This window comes from Callithrix jacchus, chromosome 9 (genome assembly GCF_049354715.1).
Source record: "Callithrix jacchus isolate 240 chromosome 9, calJac240_pri, whole genome shotgun sequence".
NCBI lineage: Eukaryota > Metazoa > Chordata > Mammalia > Primates > Cebidae > Callithrix > Callithrix jacchus.
Window position 1 is genome coordinate 49,912,634 of NC_133510.1, and position 14,784 is coordinate 49,927,417.

General features: G+C 36.4%; 1 protein-coding gene across 7 annotated transcripts in view; it reads left to right on the forward strand.

The window, feature by feature from the left end:
• SLCO1A2 (solute carrier organic anion transporter family member 1A2) overlaps window positions 1-11,363 on the forward strand; it is a 103,079-nt gene extending 91,716 nt beyond the window's left edge. For 5 of the 7 annotated variants that reach the window (XM_035256121.3, XM_078336093.1, XM_078336094.1 and 2 more), the window contains 3 exons: window positions 6,206-6,270; window positions 6,801-6,918; window positions 10,482-11,363. In XM_035256121.3, the coding sequence (XP_035112012.1) occupies window positions 6,206-6,270; window positions 6,801-6,918; window positions 10,482-10,701 (403 nt within the window). In that variant the 3' untranslated portion in view covers window positions 10,702-11,363. Of the gene's footprint in view, window positions 1-6,205; window positions 6,271-6,800; window positions 8,089-10,481 lie in introns of all 7 variants that reach the window. The other 2 variants (XR_013521766.1, XM_035256126.3) reach the window with 2 other exon arrangements.
• The last annotated feature ends 3,421 nt before the right edge of the window (window positions 11,364-14,784 follow it).

Consider the following 14,784-nt stretch of genomic DNA (forward strand, 5'->3'; position numbering starts at 1 on the left):
TTCAATCTCATTACTTGTTATTGATCTGTTCAGATTTTGAATTTCCTCATAGTTCAATCTTGGTAGGTTGCATGTGTCTAGGATTTCATTCATTTCTTCTAGATTTTTTAATTTATTGACATATAGTTGTTCACAATAGCCTTTAGTTTAACAGAGTTTAACAATTATGTCTTAAAATCCTTTGAGTTTCTATGGTATGAGTTGTAATGTCTCCTTTTTCATCTATAATTTTATTTATTTGAGTCTTCTCTCTTCTTTTCCTAGTTATTTTGGTTAAAGGGTCATCAATTTTGTTTTCCTTTTCAAGAAACTATTTTTTGTTTTGTTTTGTTGTATTGTTTTTCATTTCAATTTCATTTATTTCTATTCTGATCTTTATTATTTCTTTTCTTCTACTATTTTGTGTTTGGTTTGCTCTTGCTTTTCTAATTCTTTAATAAGCATCACTGAGTTGTATATTTGAAGTTTTTCTTCTTTTTTGATGTAGGCATTTATAATTATAAACTTGCTTATTTTTTTATTTTTTTATTTTTGATGTGTCTTTCGCTGTATCCCATGAGTTTTGGTATGTTATGTTTTAATTATCATTTGTTTTAAGAAATTTTTTAATTTTCTTCTTAATTTTTTCATTGACCCACTGGTCATTCAGGAGCATATTGGTTAATTTCCATGTGTTTGCATAATTTTTAAAATTCCTTTTGTTGTTGATTTGTAGTTTTATTCATTGTGGTCAGAGAAGATACTTGATATTATTTCAATTTTATTTGAATGTTTTAAGACTTGTTTTGTGAGCTAACATATGGTTTATTCCTGAGAATGATTCACGTGTTGAGGAAATGAATGTGTACTCTGTAGCCATTGAATAAAATGTTCTGTAAATATATATTAGGTTCATTTGATCTATAATTTGAATTAAATCCAATGTTTCTTTGTTGATTTTTTTTTTTCTGCGAGATTTGTACAATGCTGAAAGTAAAGTGTTGAATTCTTCAGGTATTACTGTATTAGGCACTATCTCTCTCTTTAGGTATAATAATATTTGCTTTAGATATCTGGTTGCTTCAATGTTGGGTAAATACATATTTATAATTCTTATATCCTCTTGTTTAATTAATCCTTTATCCTTATATAATTATAATCTTTGTCTTTTCTTATAGTTTTTGTCTTAAAATCTATTTTGTCTGATATAAGTATAGCTACCCCTGCTCATTTTGGTTTCTGTTGGCATGGAATATCTTTTTCATCCTTTTGTTTTCTGGGTCTCTGTCTTTATGAGTGACACATGTTTCTTGTATACAACAGATAATTGGGTCTTTTTTTTTTTAATCGATTCAGCTACTTTACATCATTTTATTAGTTTAGTCTATTTACATTAAATATTATTATTCATAAAAAAATGACCTACTCCTGCCATTTTGTTATATGTTTTCTGGTTTTCTCTTCCTTCTTTTTAAATTCCTGTTTTCCTTTCAGTGAAGGTGATTATCTATAGTGGTATGCTTTAATTTCTTGCTTTTTAATTTTTTGTGTATTCGTTGTATGTGTTTTTGATTTGAGGTTACCACGAGGCTTGCAAATACTTTCTTATAACCCATTATTTTTAGGTGATAATAATTTAACACTGCTTGCATAAAGAAACTAACAAGCAAAAAGAGAACTAAAAAAAACCTCTACATTTAAACTCTGACCCCCTGATTTTTAAGATTTTGTTAATTCTATTTCTATTTTATTGTACTGCATATGTCTTGAAAAGTTGTTATTATATTTGATTGGTTCATCTTTTCGTCTTTCTAGTTAAGAGTATACAACACAGTTACGGTGTTTACAATATTTTGCATTTTCCTGCTTACTTACTGTTACCTGTGATCTTTGTACCTTCAGATGAATTCTCATTGCTCAGCGACACTCTTTTCTTTCTGATTGAAATACTCCCTTTAGCATTTCTTATAGGATGGGCTGGTGTGGATGAAATCCCTCAGCTTTTGCTTGTTTGGGAAAAATCTTTATTTCTTCTTTATGTTTGTAGGATATTTTCACCGATATGAAGGCAAAAGTTTTTTCCTTCAGCACTTTAAATATGCCATGCCACTCTCTCCTGGTCTGTTAAGGTTTCCACTGAAAAGTCTCTAGCTGTGTTGAAGCTCAATTTTATGTTAGTCATTTCTTTTCTCTTGCTGCTTTTGGAATTATTTCTTTATACGTGACCTTGGTGGGTTTATTGAATGCCTTGAGGTAATCTTCCTTGGGTTAAATCTGCTTGGTGTTCTATAACCTTCCTACACTTGGATATTGATACCTTTCTCCAGGTTTGGGGAGCTTCTCCTATTATCCCTCTGAATAATCTTTCTACTCCTACCTCTTTCTCTACCTTTTCTTCAAGGCAAATAACTTAGATTTGCCCTTTAGAGACTATTTTGTAGATCTTGTAGGTACACTTCACTCCTCTTTACTCTGTTTTTCTTTTGTATCCCTTACCATTTATTTTCAAATAGCCTGTCTTCAAGCTCACTAAATCTTTCTTCTGCTTGATAAATTCTGCCATTAAGGGATTCTGAGGCATTCTTTAGCATGTCACGGCAATTTTTAACTGTAGAATTTCTGCTTATTTTTATTTATGTCAACCTCCTTGTAAAATTCATCTGATAGTGTTCTGAATGTTTTCTCTGTATTATTTTGAATTTCTTTGTTTCCTCAAAATAGCCATTTTGAATAGGTCACATGTCTCTGTTTCCCCAGGACTGTTCCCTGCTGCCTTGTTTAGTTCCTTTGGTGAGGACATGTTTTCCTGTATGTTCTTTATGCTTGTCAATATTTGTTGATGTCTGAACATTGAAGAGTTAGGCACTTATTGTAGTCTTCATTGTCTGTGTTTGTTTGTGCCCATCCTTCTTAAGCTGCCTTTCCAGGTATTCAAAAGGACTTGGGCCCCCAAGCCCAATAATGCTGTGGTTTGTAAAGACTCACAGAGTTACCACTTTGGAGGTCTTGGATAAGAGCCAAAAGAATTCTCTGCATTACTAGGCAGAGATTCTTGTTCTTTTGCCATATTTTCTCCCAAACAAATGGAGTCTCTCTGTGCTGAGCTGCCTGGAACTGGGGGTAGGGTGATGCAAGCACCCCTGTGGTCACCACCTCTGGGACTGTGCTGGGTTAGACTGGAATCCAGCATAGCACTAGTCTCACCCAAGGCCCACTGTTACCTCTACCTGGCTACCACCTATGTTTGCTCAAGGCCCTACTTTACAATCAGCCAGTGGTTATCCATCCATGTTTTTGTCCTTCCTTTCAGAGCTGTGATTTTTCCCAGTCCCCAGGAAGGTCCAGAGATGCCAACCAGGAGCCTGTGATGGGTGAAAAAAAGTCATATAAATTTACCTTGTGTTGTATTCTACTGTGGCTGAGCTGACACTCAGACTATGAAAAAGACCTTTCTACTCTTCCCTTCTGTTTCCAAAGGCAGAGGAGCCTCACCCCAGGGACACCACCACCACAGGCCCATAGGGAGTACTGTCAGGCTACCACTGATGTTTGCTTAAGGCACAAGAGTTTTTCAGCCAGCCTGTGTGAATGCTGCCAGGCCTAGGACTCACCCTTTAGTGCAGTTGGCTTTCCTCTGGCCCAGAAGGGCTGGTACAGAAATGCCATCCAAGACCCAAGGCCCAGAATATGGAACTGCAAAAATGTGCTTGGTGCTCTACCCCAAGGGTCCCTACTTATTGGGCCAAAGACTATTACCAGACCCTGGCCTGGTAGAAATCTGGCCTCACAGCAGGAGGGAGCAGTGAGCCTCACCCCCGAGCTCTGCCTCCTATCAGATCAGCTGTAGCATTAGATTCTCATCCAACTATGAACCCTATTGTGAACTGCACATGTGAGGGATCTAGGTTGCACACTCCTTGTGAGAATCTAATGCCTGATGATCTGAGGTGAAATAGTTTCATTCAAAATCATCCCCGACTCCTGCCTGATAAGTGGAAAAATTGTGTTCCACAAAACCAGTCCCTTGTGCAAAAAGTTTGGGGACTGCTGCTCTACCCCCCTGTGGCTGAGCTGTTATCTAAGATGCACAACAAAATTCCCTTTGCTCCCTGTGCCTGTGCTTTTCTCAAACAGAAAGAGTCTCTCCTCACAGCCACCACAGCTGTGAATGTGCTGAGTCTCATCTAAAGCCAGCACACCTGAGTCTATCCCAGAGCGCATGACATACTACGTGAGTATCGCTGTTGGTTATTCAGGCCCCAAAGGCTCTTTAGCCAGCAGGTGATGTATGCTGCCAGTACTAAGTCCTTCTCTTCAAGACATCAGGTTCCCTTCTGGTCCAGGGTATGCCTAGAAATGCCACCCAGGAGCTAGGGCCTGGAATGGGCACCTCGTGACCCTTACCAGTGCCCTATCCTACTGTTGGTGAGCTGTCTTTACTCATTCCTCTCCTCTCCTCAAGTGAAAGGAAGGGGTCTCTTTTGGAGCCACAAGCTGTGCTGCCTGGGGTTGTGTGATGGGTGGCACAAGCACTTCCTTAGCTGCCCTGGCTGGTGTCTCAGTAGGTGATGTGACCCCCCAAGTCCACTGGATCTGAGCCCAGCTCAGCACTAGGACTTGCCTGGGAGTTGTAGTCCTTGCAGCCTAGACTGCCTTTCAAGTTTATTTATGGAGAACACGTTTGCCCATGCTGGTGAAGTTGCTGGAGCTCAAGTTCTAACTGTGGGGCTGCGTGATTACTTTCTGGCTATGACTAGTCTAAATGCTCTCATGGGCAAGAATCAACTGAGTTTAGCTTAGTTTTGCTTTTCACTGTGATAGGGCAGCACGGGGTTCAAGGCAGTCTCTGAATCACTGCATTCTCCCTCTCCCAAGTGCACAGATTCTCTCTCCATGCCATGTGGTTACTGCTGGAGAATGGGAGGGCTGGCGCTGGCGATTCAAGACTGTTTTTCCTACTCTCTTTAGGGCCTCATTCTGTGATATGAAGTTAAAACCAGGTATTGTGAGTGCTTACCTGATTTTTCATTCTTACATCTGTGTTGTGTGTGTGTGTGTGTGTGTGTGTGTGTGTGTGTGTGTGTAGATAGTTGTTAAATTTGGTGTTCCTTCAGGAGGAATGATTGGTGGAGACTTCTATTTAGCCTTCTTGCTCCACCCCTCCCTTATAAATATAAATTCTTACATTATTTTGGACAGATAGGTCTGTGCGTGTGTGTGTGTGTGTGTGTGTGTGTGTGTGTGTGTGTGTCCCTGTATCTCTACCCCATCATCTCTACACATAAGTATAGACAGGCATACATGTATATCTGTATTACCATTTTCTCTTATATTTTCTAGTTGGTTATTGCTGTTTAGAGGAATGCTGCCGTCTTTTAACATTTACCTTTTATCCAGCTCCTTTCTTATTTGTTCTAATAATTTGTAGATTTTGTTAGGTTTTCTATGTAGGTTTTTCATTGTGCAAATATGACAAGTTTTGTCTTTTCACTTCCCAATCTTATACATCTTAGACTTCTAAAATTTCCTTTTAGCATAAATTACAACCTCCAAGTAATTTTTTAACTATGGTTGTGATAGTGAGCATTCTTGTTCTTTTTTAATCTTAATAAGTCCTGTATAAAATTTATTTATTATTTTTCTTAGTGCAGATTTTTAGTGTATAGTTGTCATCTAGTTTCTGTGTTATTACAAATAAAATATTTTTTTTTGAGATGGAATCTAGCTCTGTCACCCAGGCTGGAGTACAGTGGCACACTCTGCTCACTGCATCCTCTGCCTCCTAGGTTCAAGCGATTCTCCTGCCTCAGCCTCCCAGGTAGCTAGGATTACAGGCGCCCACCGCTGCACCTGACTAACTTTTTGTATTTTTAGTAGAGACGGGGTTTCACCATGCTGACCAGGCTGGTCTCAAACTCCTGACTTTAGGTGATCCATCCACTTTGGCTTCCCAAAGTGCTGGGATTACAGGCGTGAGCCACCACGCCTGGCCACTAAAACAGGTATTAATAAGAAAAACTAATGGATGAAGTGCTAGTGACCAGAAATGGTCTCCTGTGTAGGCTACCAGCTAGATCATAAATCCCTGCATAACCAATAAGTGGGCATGGAAGTAATATTTTGAATGTTTATTATGTGTGACTAGCTTACAACCGGCCCATTTAAGACACTGTGGTAATTTTAAACCTTTATTTTTCTTTTATTTACAAACTTATTTTCTTTTCAGGTGTATCAAATCTGAAGAGAAGTCCCTCAGTGTGGGATTGCATACATTTTGCACAAGAGTATTTGGTAAAAATAGGGTTTTTTTTGCAATGTTCTATCAGACCAATATTAAATACTAAGTAAATGAGATAATTATTTCAGAAAAACAGTCTAGCAAATGTCCCTTCCTTTTGCAAAAAACATGTTATAAATATTATGAGAATTAAGCACACAAAGAGAGAGAATTTCTTTTACTTGAAATGGCCCTATCTGACCTTAATTCCACTATTTTTCTGTGTGAAGATTTGAAAATAAAATGAAAGAAAATGCTCTGTCAAAATAAAATGTACATATAATTGGCCCAAAAGGTTTAAGAAAACATATGAAGCTCAGAATCTTTAATTCAATGTTTTACTCTATAATGATCATATTGCATTTTAACCATAGTATAACTTCTTTTAGTAATTTACAAACTTTACAGTAAAAGTAACTCATTAGACCATTAGAGTTATGTTTTATTAAACTTTGCAGTACAAATAAGGAAAATTGAAATATTTCCAAATAAATCAAGTAGCTTAATTCCTGTTGATTGATTTTTCTTTCTCCGTTAATTGTAGCTGGCATTCCTGCACCTATATATTTTGGTGTTTTAATGGACTCCACATGTTTACATTGGGGAACTTTGAAATGTGGTGAGTCAGGGGCATGCAGAATATATGATTCTGCCACCTTCAGGTAAGGATAATAATTTGTTTAAAATTGTTTTATAAGCATAGGCTGTGCATAATGCAGAACCATGCATATCTAACTTTTTCTTTGTCAAGTGAAAAGAACACTTTTATGTTTATTTCCAGAAGAGATACTGATGTTATATCTCCATTCCTTATTTGCATACTAGAATTCTGTTTTCCCATTATTTCTTACGTGCTTGGTCAATATAAGCACACGTCTTCCTTAACCGTGGCTTTCAAAAGTTGTTTGTTAATTTCTGAACAATCAACACAATGTTGAAGGTAATGGTTGTACACCAATACCTGTCCAAATTATATTACTCTCTAAAGCCTCTTTATTTTGTCCTGCATGATTTTACGGGTCTGAAGCCTCACTTCCTCTCACCACCAGTCTCTGGTCTCCAAAATAATATTTTTTCTCCCTCTTTAAATTTTGCTGAAGCAATCATCTTCATGTCTCCTAATGCCTTTTTTTTTTTTTTTTTTTTTTTGGTAAATACAAATCTAATTTTGAATAAAACTTTTGGTTATTTCTATTATCATGTACTTTTTCATTAGGAAATTTGAGTTTTGTTTAAATATGAATTAGCTTCTCTTGATGGGGCAAAAATAAAGCTACTTTATTCAGTAGAAAACAATTTAGCATTGTTTAAAGCATTCTAAGATCTTTGTCTTGATCAGCAAAAGGACATGTGTCAGGAGGTATGGGAAGAGCAGACAGCAGGAGATTCATCCTTGCATCTATCCCCCTTTCCCTCGGAGCTCCCCAGGAGTGATGTGGAGGCAAGCTCAGCTACATGCTGTATATGCAGTGGATTTCCACAACAGTTGAGGAACCCTACAGGTCATTATCGAGGGTTGGCCTGGTTCTGCTGCTCGGATTCTAAGTTAAATGGTGCTTGAGACACTAAACAGACTTGGTTCCATCTCTGTCAGTTAGACCAATTAGATTGGTTGATGAAGTGGTGTATTCATGAGAAAATCTACCAGAAGGTAAATATTTTATAAATAAAGGGTAAATATTGTTGGTAGACAATTCTCTATGGACCCCCACGTCTCTGCTTTTCTTGTTAGCAGGGTACCGAGAGCTTTTTTTTTCTGGACTGTATTTTCAAGGATGTTGGAACAGTCAATGACCTTGGAAGATAGTGTCTCTCAGAAGGACAGAGGGCAGGTAGTTTGTTGTTCATGATGATAAGAAAATGTCTCCCTCTGGGGCAAAGTTTGAGCAGATTTTTTTGAAGCCCATTTAAAAGATTGGAATTTTCTAAACTCAGGACTTCCTAACTGTGGCCCAAATCCACAGTGTGTACACCGTTTACCTGGTTCCTGCTCTGTCTTTAGGACTTGGGAGGGTAAGAAAAACCAACCTGAACATGAAGCTTGTGCTGACTGTTGTGCTGTGACTAAAAAAAGTCCTTTGTCCCTGACCTAGGGGTCCTGTATCTTCTGTTAGCATCCATGAAACTGTGGCAGTCTAGCCAGTTAGCTTACAAAGGAAGTAAAATCTCAGATTGTTTTATAATTCTTGAGAACAAACTACTGATTACCTTTAAATTTTGTGAAAAATGTGAGGATGATTAATTAGATTTATTCCAACCAATAGAAGGGAAGAAGATGCAGTAGTGGGTAATTCATAAGAAAAAACTCCACACAAGTTAAAAAATAAGCCTAAGCAGTTTTGCAAATTGGTTAAACTTGTTTGTTAAAAGATAGTAATTTTTACATTGGACTTTTCAAAATTTGAACTACATGTTGTTTGTAAGAGACAGATCAAAGATATAAAATGATTTTATATCTTGGAGATAAAGTTTTAAAAAGATCTACCAGACACGTACTAAATCAACTTCTGCAGTTATATTAATGATTTAAACAAAATATAAGTTGGGAAAAAAATCAATGGAGTTAAACAGGGATATTACTTAATAATAAAAGGAAAACACTTCAAAGATTATAGAAAAATTACAAACCTATGTAAATCTATCAACATAACTTCAAATGTACAAAACAAAAATTTATAAAATTCTAAGAAGAAATGGGCAGTGGTTTCTGATATCACCTTCCAAAGGGAGAATAAGGTACTTCTAAGTCAAGAGACTAAATCCAGATTCAATGCTTTAATCCAATTGATGAGGTAAAACACCTTTTACAGGGTTTAGTGTTTCTCAAAATTTAATATTCACTCAGAACTTCACAATGTGACCTTATTTGGAAATAGAACATTTACAAATGGAATCAGTTAAGTTAAATAAGGTTATAATGGATTACAGTAGACCTTACATTCAGTCACTGGTGTTCATTTTTTTTCTGAATTCTAGTAATGTTTCATAAAAGAAAATTTTAGAAGTAGAAAGATAAAAATAAGAAGCAGAAATTAATAAATAAACTACACACCATAAAGGCAATCAGAAAGTAAAGAGCTATATTTTTGTAAAGGTGAAAAGATATTACTAATAACAATACTGTGGAAAGGCAAATAAGGAGAAAAGACATGAATAAAACATCATTAAGGATAAAAAAGGTACCATAAGTACAAATATTATAATACTTACATAGGGATTTTAGATATAACAATTTAGAAACAAATAGATATTTTTCTAGATAATTATATATTACCAGATTTATTATAAATCTATAGAAACATAAATATTTTTATAGTTACTTAAAAATGTTAATCTGTCAAAAATGCTCAGCCTCCAAAGGCACCAAGTTCAGATGTTTTTCAGTTGTTTTTCAGGAAAGTCAATAAAACCAATGAACTGATGATTCCTAAGTTATACAAGTTATTGTGAGAATCAGAAAAAGGGAATACTTTGTAATTCATTTCACAAAGCCAGTATAATCTTAATAATCACACTGGACAAGTTCAGTACAAAACAAAAATGTGTGGGCTAATCTTACACGTGAAAAAATTCTACATAAAAATTGACAAATTGAATCTAATAATGTATAAAAATTACAAATAGGGTTTATTTTAAGTGTGCAAGGATAGTTCAACATCAGAAAATCTATTGGAGTAATAGACACTATTAACACAATAAAGGTAGAAAAACCTTGGATACTCTTCCAGCTACAAGCAGAAAAGTTATTTGGTGACATTATGCACATTCGTGACCCAAACTTTGAGCACGCTCATAATGGCAAAGAACTTCTTTAATCTGACCAAGATCATCTAAAGAAACTCTCACAAAAGTATCTATTATAATTCATGATGATTCTTTGGAAGCATTCTTACTAAATACTAGAATAAAACTGCTATCCCTATCAGTATAAATTTTAAGGTGAAGATCCTATTCAATGAAAAAATAGTAATAACAACAATAACAAAACCTTAGGAAAGAAGAAAATAAATTTGGATTTTCTCAATGAGAAATTTAGAAAAAAACAAAACATTTTAATAAATATTGAAATTAATAAGAGAATTTAGCAAAGCTGCTCATATAAGGTCAACATACAAAACAATCAGCTGCTTTTATTTTCAGAGTAAAATATAAAGATATACAAAGTTAGTTTGCACTAACCACACTGCCTATGTAATATTTAATATGTTTTAACTTTTAAAAATAGATACATCTACCTTGGATTGCCGGCAGCACTAAGAGGATCAAGCTTTATTCCAGCATTAATCATCCTAATTCTTTTAAGGAAGTGTCATCTACCTGGTGAAAATGCCTCTTCAGGAACTGAGCTGATAGAGACAAAAGTCAAAGGGAAGGAAAATGAGTGCAAAGATATATACCAAAAGTCCACGATTTTGAATGATGATGAATTGAAAACAAAATTGTAATTGCCCTATTATATTACTTTTTCCAGAGTTGGAGAACATGCTGTACAACTTAATTGTTTTAAAAATCAGTAGAGGTACTATAGATAACTTTTTCTTGTCTTTAAGAACCTCAAAAAATTTTCTTGACTCAAAATAATAACATATTCACTAATGATATTCCTAAGGTATCAATGACACTTGAGTTTTCTTAGGAGGAACATCTATAACAACCCCCTAAAGAAGATTCTTAAAGCCAGCTTTATTTTTATGTTGAAACAGCAGTTTCTCTTAATTCATGCAAAGTAAGGGTGTACTTCCTACATCTTTTCCAAATAGTTCTAAAAATTTTCTGTTATGAAAACCGGTTTAATTCCATTGAATCTGTGCTTTCATATTGGAATTATTCAGAGGCTTAAATTCCCGTTCTGCTTATGTGAAGATTTAACTATTTTATTCAAGTTTATCACTTGCATTTGAGAGAAGCCTACATCTTCTTATTCTATTTAGAAATTGTTCTTTAATCCTTCTCATTCATTCTAGACATGACTTATATAATAGATTACTCATAAATATACCCTCCTGCTTTCAATTTGTTTCTCTTTTTATTACTCATATTATACATTTGTTCAATTTGTACAGAGTACTGACAAACTTAATCAGGTTATTAAAAATCATGAGGCAAAGATTGTTGGATTTTTTTCAGCAATTCAAACCTGGGGACTAAAATCTTTCTTAAAAATAAGTGTCTGAATCAAAGGATGAAAGGCCAGTATTATAAAACCTCCAGCTCTTAAAGGCCATTTGTAATGTCAGATATTGTTAAAGAACCACTTTCTCAGACTCAGGACTCTTTAGACCAATGTTTCTTCCACCCATTGTATGTTAAGGTAGAACACAAACACTCATTTTCCAAAAATAATCTTAGATAATAAAACTTTGAAAAAGTAGCTTCTGTTATGAAGCCGAGGTTAATAAAGGCTAAGGTAAATATTGAAAGCTAAATCTACTCATATTGTTATTTTGTAAATTATGGATAAAATTAAAAATTGAAGGATTTTAGACACAGAAGAAGACTTGCTGATTAATATACGGCTTGTAGTAAAAGAGAGTAGAATGAACAGACAAATTTCTGTTTGTCTACTCTTTATTCTCCCTCCTGTTGAAATGACAGTCAATATGTGAGAATGACATAAAGCCCTAATGGATGAAGAGACTGGAATAAGGAAGGGTGGGAGAAGTGGGTGTTAATATGCTATGTTATTTATGTGTACTATAAGTGGAATGAGAGTGTCTGCAGGGATAGAGCAGAATGGAGGAAGCTGGAATACAGAATGCACCTAGAAGGAGACTGGAATGGAGGTACGAAACTGAATTACCAGTTCAGAGTATGTATTGGTAGCTGCACAGAAAGCAGGCCAGTTAATTGAAAGACTTTGTACAGATGCTTTACAGGTTAATGTGATTTCCCAAGTGATTGGATGCATCATATGAAACAAGAAAGCCGGTGTGGCTAAGCAAAGTGTTTTGTGCTGCATATGTGTGCTTGTACTTGCTCCTCATGTTCTGGTAATCTAGAAGGCATTTTCACAGGGCTGTGGATACTTGCATGTGTAATCTCACTGGTAGCTAACAGAAAGGCTAGGACCAAACCTATGTGTTTACCTGTACGGAGCAGGGAGAGGGGGAAGAATGAAAATTTCAGTTTCAGTTTCATGAAGTTTGAGACTTCATCTCTGGGCACATTAAAAATAACCATGGTTCAAGCTAAGACTGACCTTGAAACAAGAGAGAGGAACTAAAATCATTGGAAAGGGGGATTTAACTTTGATGTAGGTATGACTGCAGCAGTGAGGCATTGTATTAAGATCTGACGACATGAAATTTGGAGGCATTTTCTTTGTGCTGGGAAGAAGTGAGGAGAATGGTCTGGAAACTAAAATGAGGAAAAAGGCCTTACCTTTATTCATAGAGCAGCAAGAAAACGTTACTAGCCACTGCATGAGCAGGTTCCAGGGGAATCAGATTTTGCTGAGTGTGTAATAGTGAAGAGAATGCTCATTTATGAACTGGAATCAGATAAAACGTGAAGAATATGAGGTATACAGAGGTTAGACTTATGGAAATTAGAAGAAGGGGAATGAGAGATAGCTTGGAATTCTGAGGTTATTTAGGTGACTGACAGAAGTGGGAGCAGAGGACATAATGAGGTCAGTTCTTATGGATTCAAGGCAGATAGTGTTGGTGAGGCCGTGAGTGTTAAAATTAGGGGAGGAGGTGCCTAGGCTCCCTGGTGACCCCTTGTCATGGAGGGAACCTGAATAAGCAAAAACTTATTCAAGCTCCTGAGGCTCATTGATCATCCTCCTTGATAGATTTGAGGTGATCTGAGGAAGCTGAGTCTTACTTTGTGCACAATTTACCCACTTGAACTCCCTCAATGGAGCATCACAGGCTCAGAGAGACACAGATATGGGCTTAGTACCTTGGCCTCACTTTTATGCCTCATGGAGGAGATGGCATTTTACTCTGAAAGCATAGGGTTCTCCTTTGACACTTCTTAGTAAGAGAAAGCAGGTCAGCGAAACTGGTTATTGGGAGTGCTTTGGGATCCCTCATGGTCTCTGTTGTTGGCATACATGAAGCCTGGGAGTTCAGTTCTTATTCTGAGCACTTGTACTACCCTCATGAGGGTAGAGATAATGGCATAGCAGACAGACATGAAGAAGAGAAAAAAGAGAACAGGTAGTGATAAGTCGAGAGTCAGTAATTTTCTTAATATTGTGGGGAGTATAAAGTTAATGAAACTAAAAATAGTGGTTTAAGATATTATGTAAATTCAAAAATTAACCTATATTTGTAGATGCTTACACAGTTTCTTTGTGAAGCCACTTATGGTTTTATCTTAATTAATTAATTTTTTATTTCAAAGCAATGAAATGTTGCTTTGTGGAGTCAGTTAGCATTATATCAGGTAAATGGGTTTCTGCTAGATCTCCACATTGTTGGGGAGATGCTGGAACACCCCAGAACATGCACACTCTTAAGGTTCAAGGGCTGGGGTTGAACTCTACATAAGAGACTTTTCCTCCTCCCAAGGGCCATCCATGTAGGCAGACATGGAGACAGAACCAGAATGACTTCCTTGTGTGGAAATAGTGCCATCAGAACCTATTATTATTATGAAATAAATACTGGGAAGATACTCCTCCTCCTAAAATCGTTAACTTCTCGGATGCTTTCAAGAAGTTTGAGTCACTGCACACGAAGTGGCGAAGACCCTTGGTCTTTCTGGTATATTAGAAAAGCCTTTTAATCAGTCTCTGGAAGGACACTAGGGATTGCAGCTGAATAAATATACTAAGAACAACAAATCAGTTCAACACTGAGTAGAGTCAGAGTTGAGATTTTCCATGAAAATCCTCTTCTGTCTCTTCTAACAATAAGGAAGACGAGACAAAGACTAAGTAGTTAAACAAAAGCTCGAAATGTTGTGTAACCAGAGCTTTTAGATCAGATGCTGGCTGATTCATAGGTGAACCCCTCTTTGTTGGTTCTCTCATACACCCCAGTTTTCAGAATGTAAATAATTTGACTTTGTAGCCCTTCCAGAAAGGGTACTATGCCACTTCTGGCATAAATCATACATTGACTAAACATTCATCATCTAAAAATCACTGGTGCTCCCTGAACTGAGGTCATTACCAGAGAAAGCTCTGAGTGGAAGAGGTTGTAGATGTTAAGAGAGTATAATTTCTATATGGGAAAATGCAGAAATTGACAGAATGGTTCTTATTTACTGGGCCTGGAGAATTCCTGTTCTGGCATTTTTAGATCCCTCAAATTTATTACCAAGAGGGGAAGAAAAAAGAGGCAACCAGGCACTAAGCTAAGCTCTGGTTTGCCTGCCAAGGAACTGGAGAGTACAGGTTTCAGGCCCCCTTGAGGAAATCCTCCCGAGCCCTTAGCCAGGAGAAGACTTCCCAACATGGAGAAGACTTCCCGACATGAAGAAACTACACCAGTGTTTAAAAGTGTCTAGGTTGGGGGAACAAACTTGAGCATCAAGGGCAGAAGACTGGTAAACACAGTCCTGTGTAGAGGGTT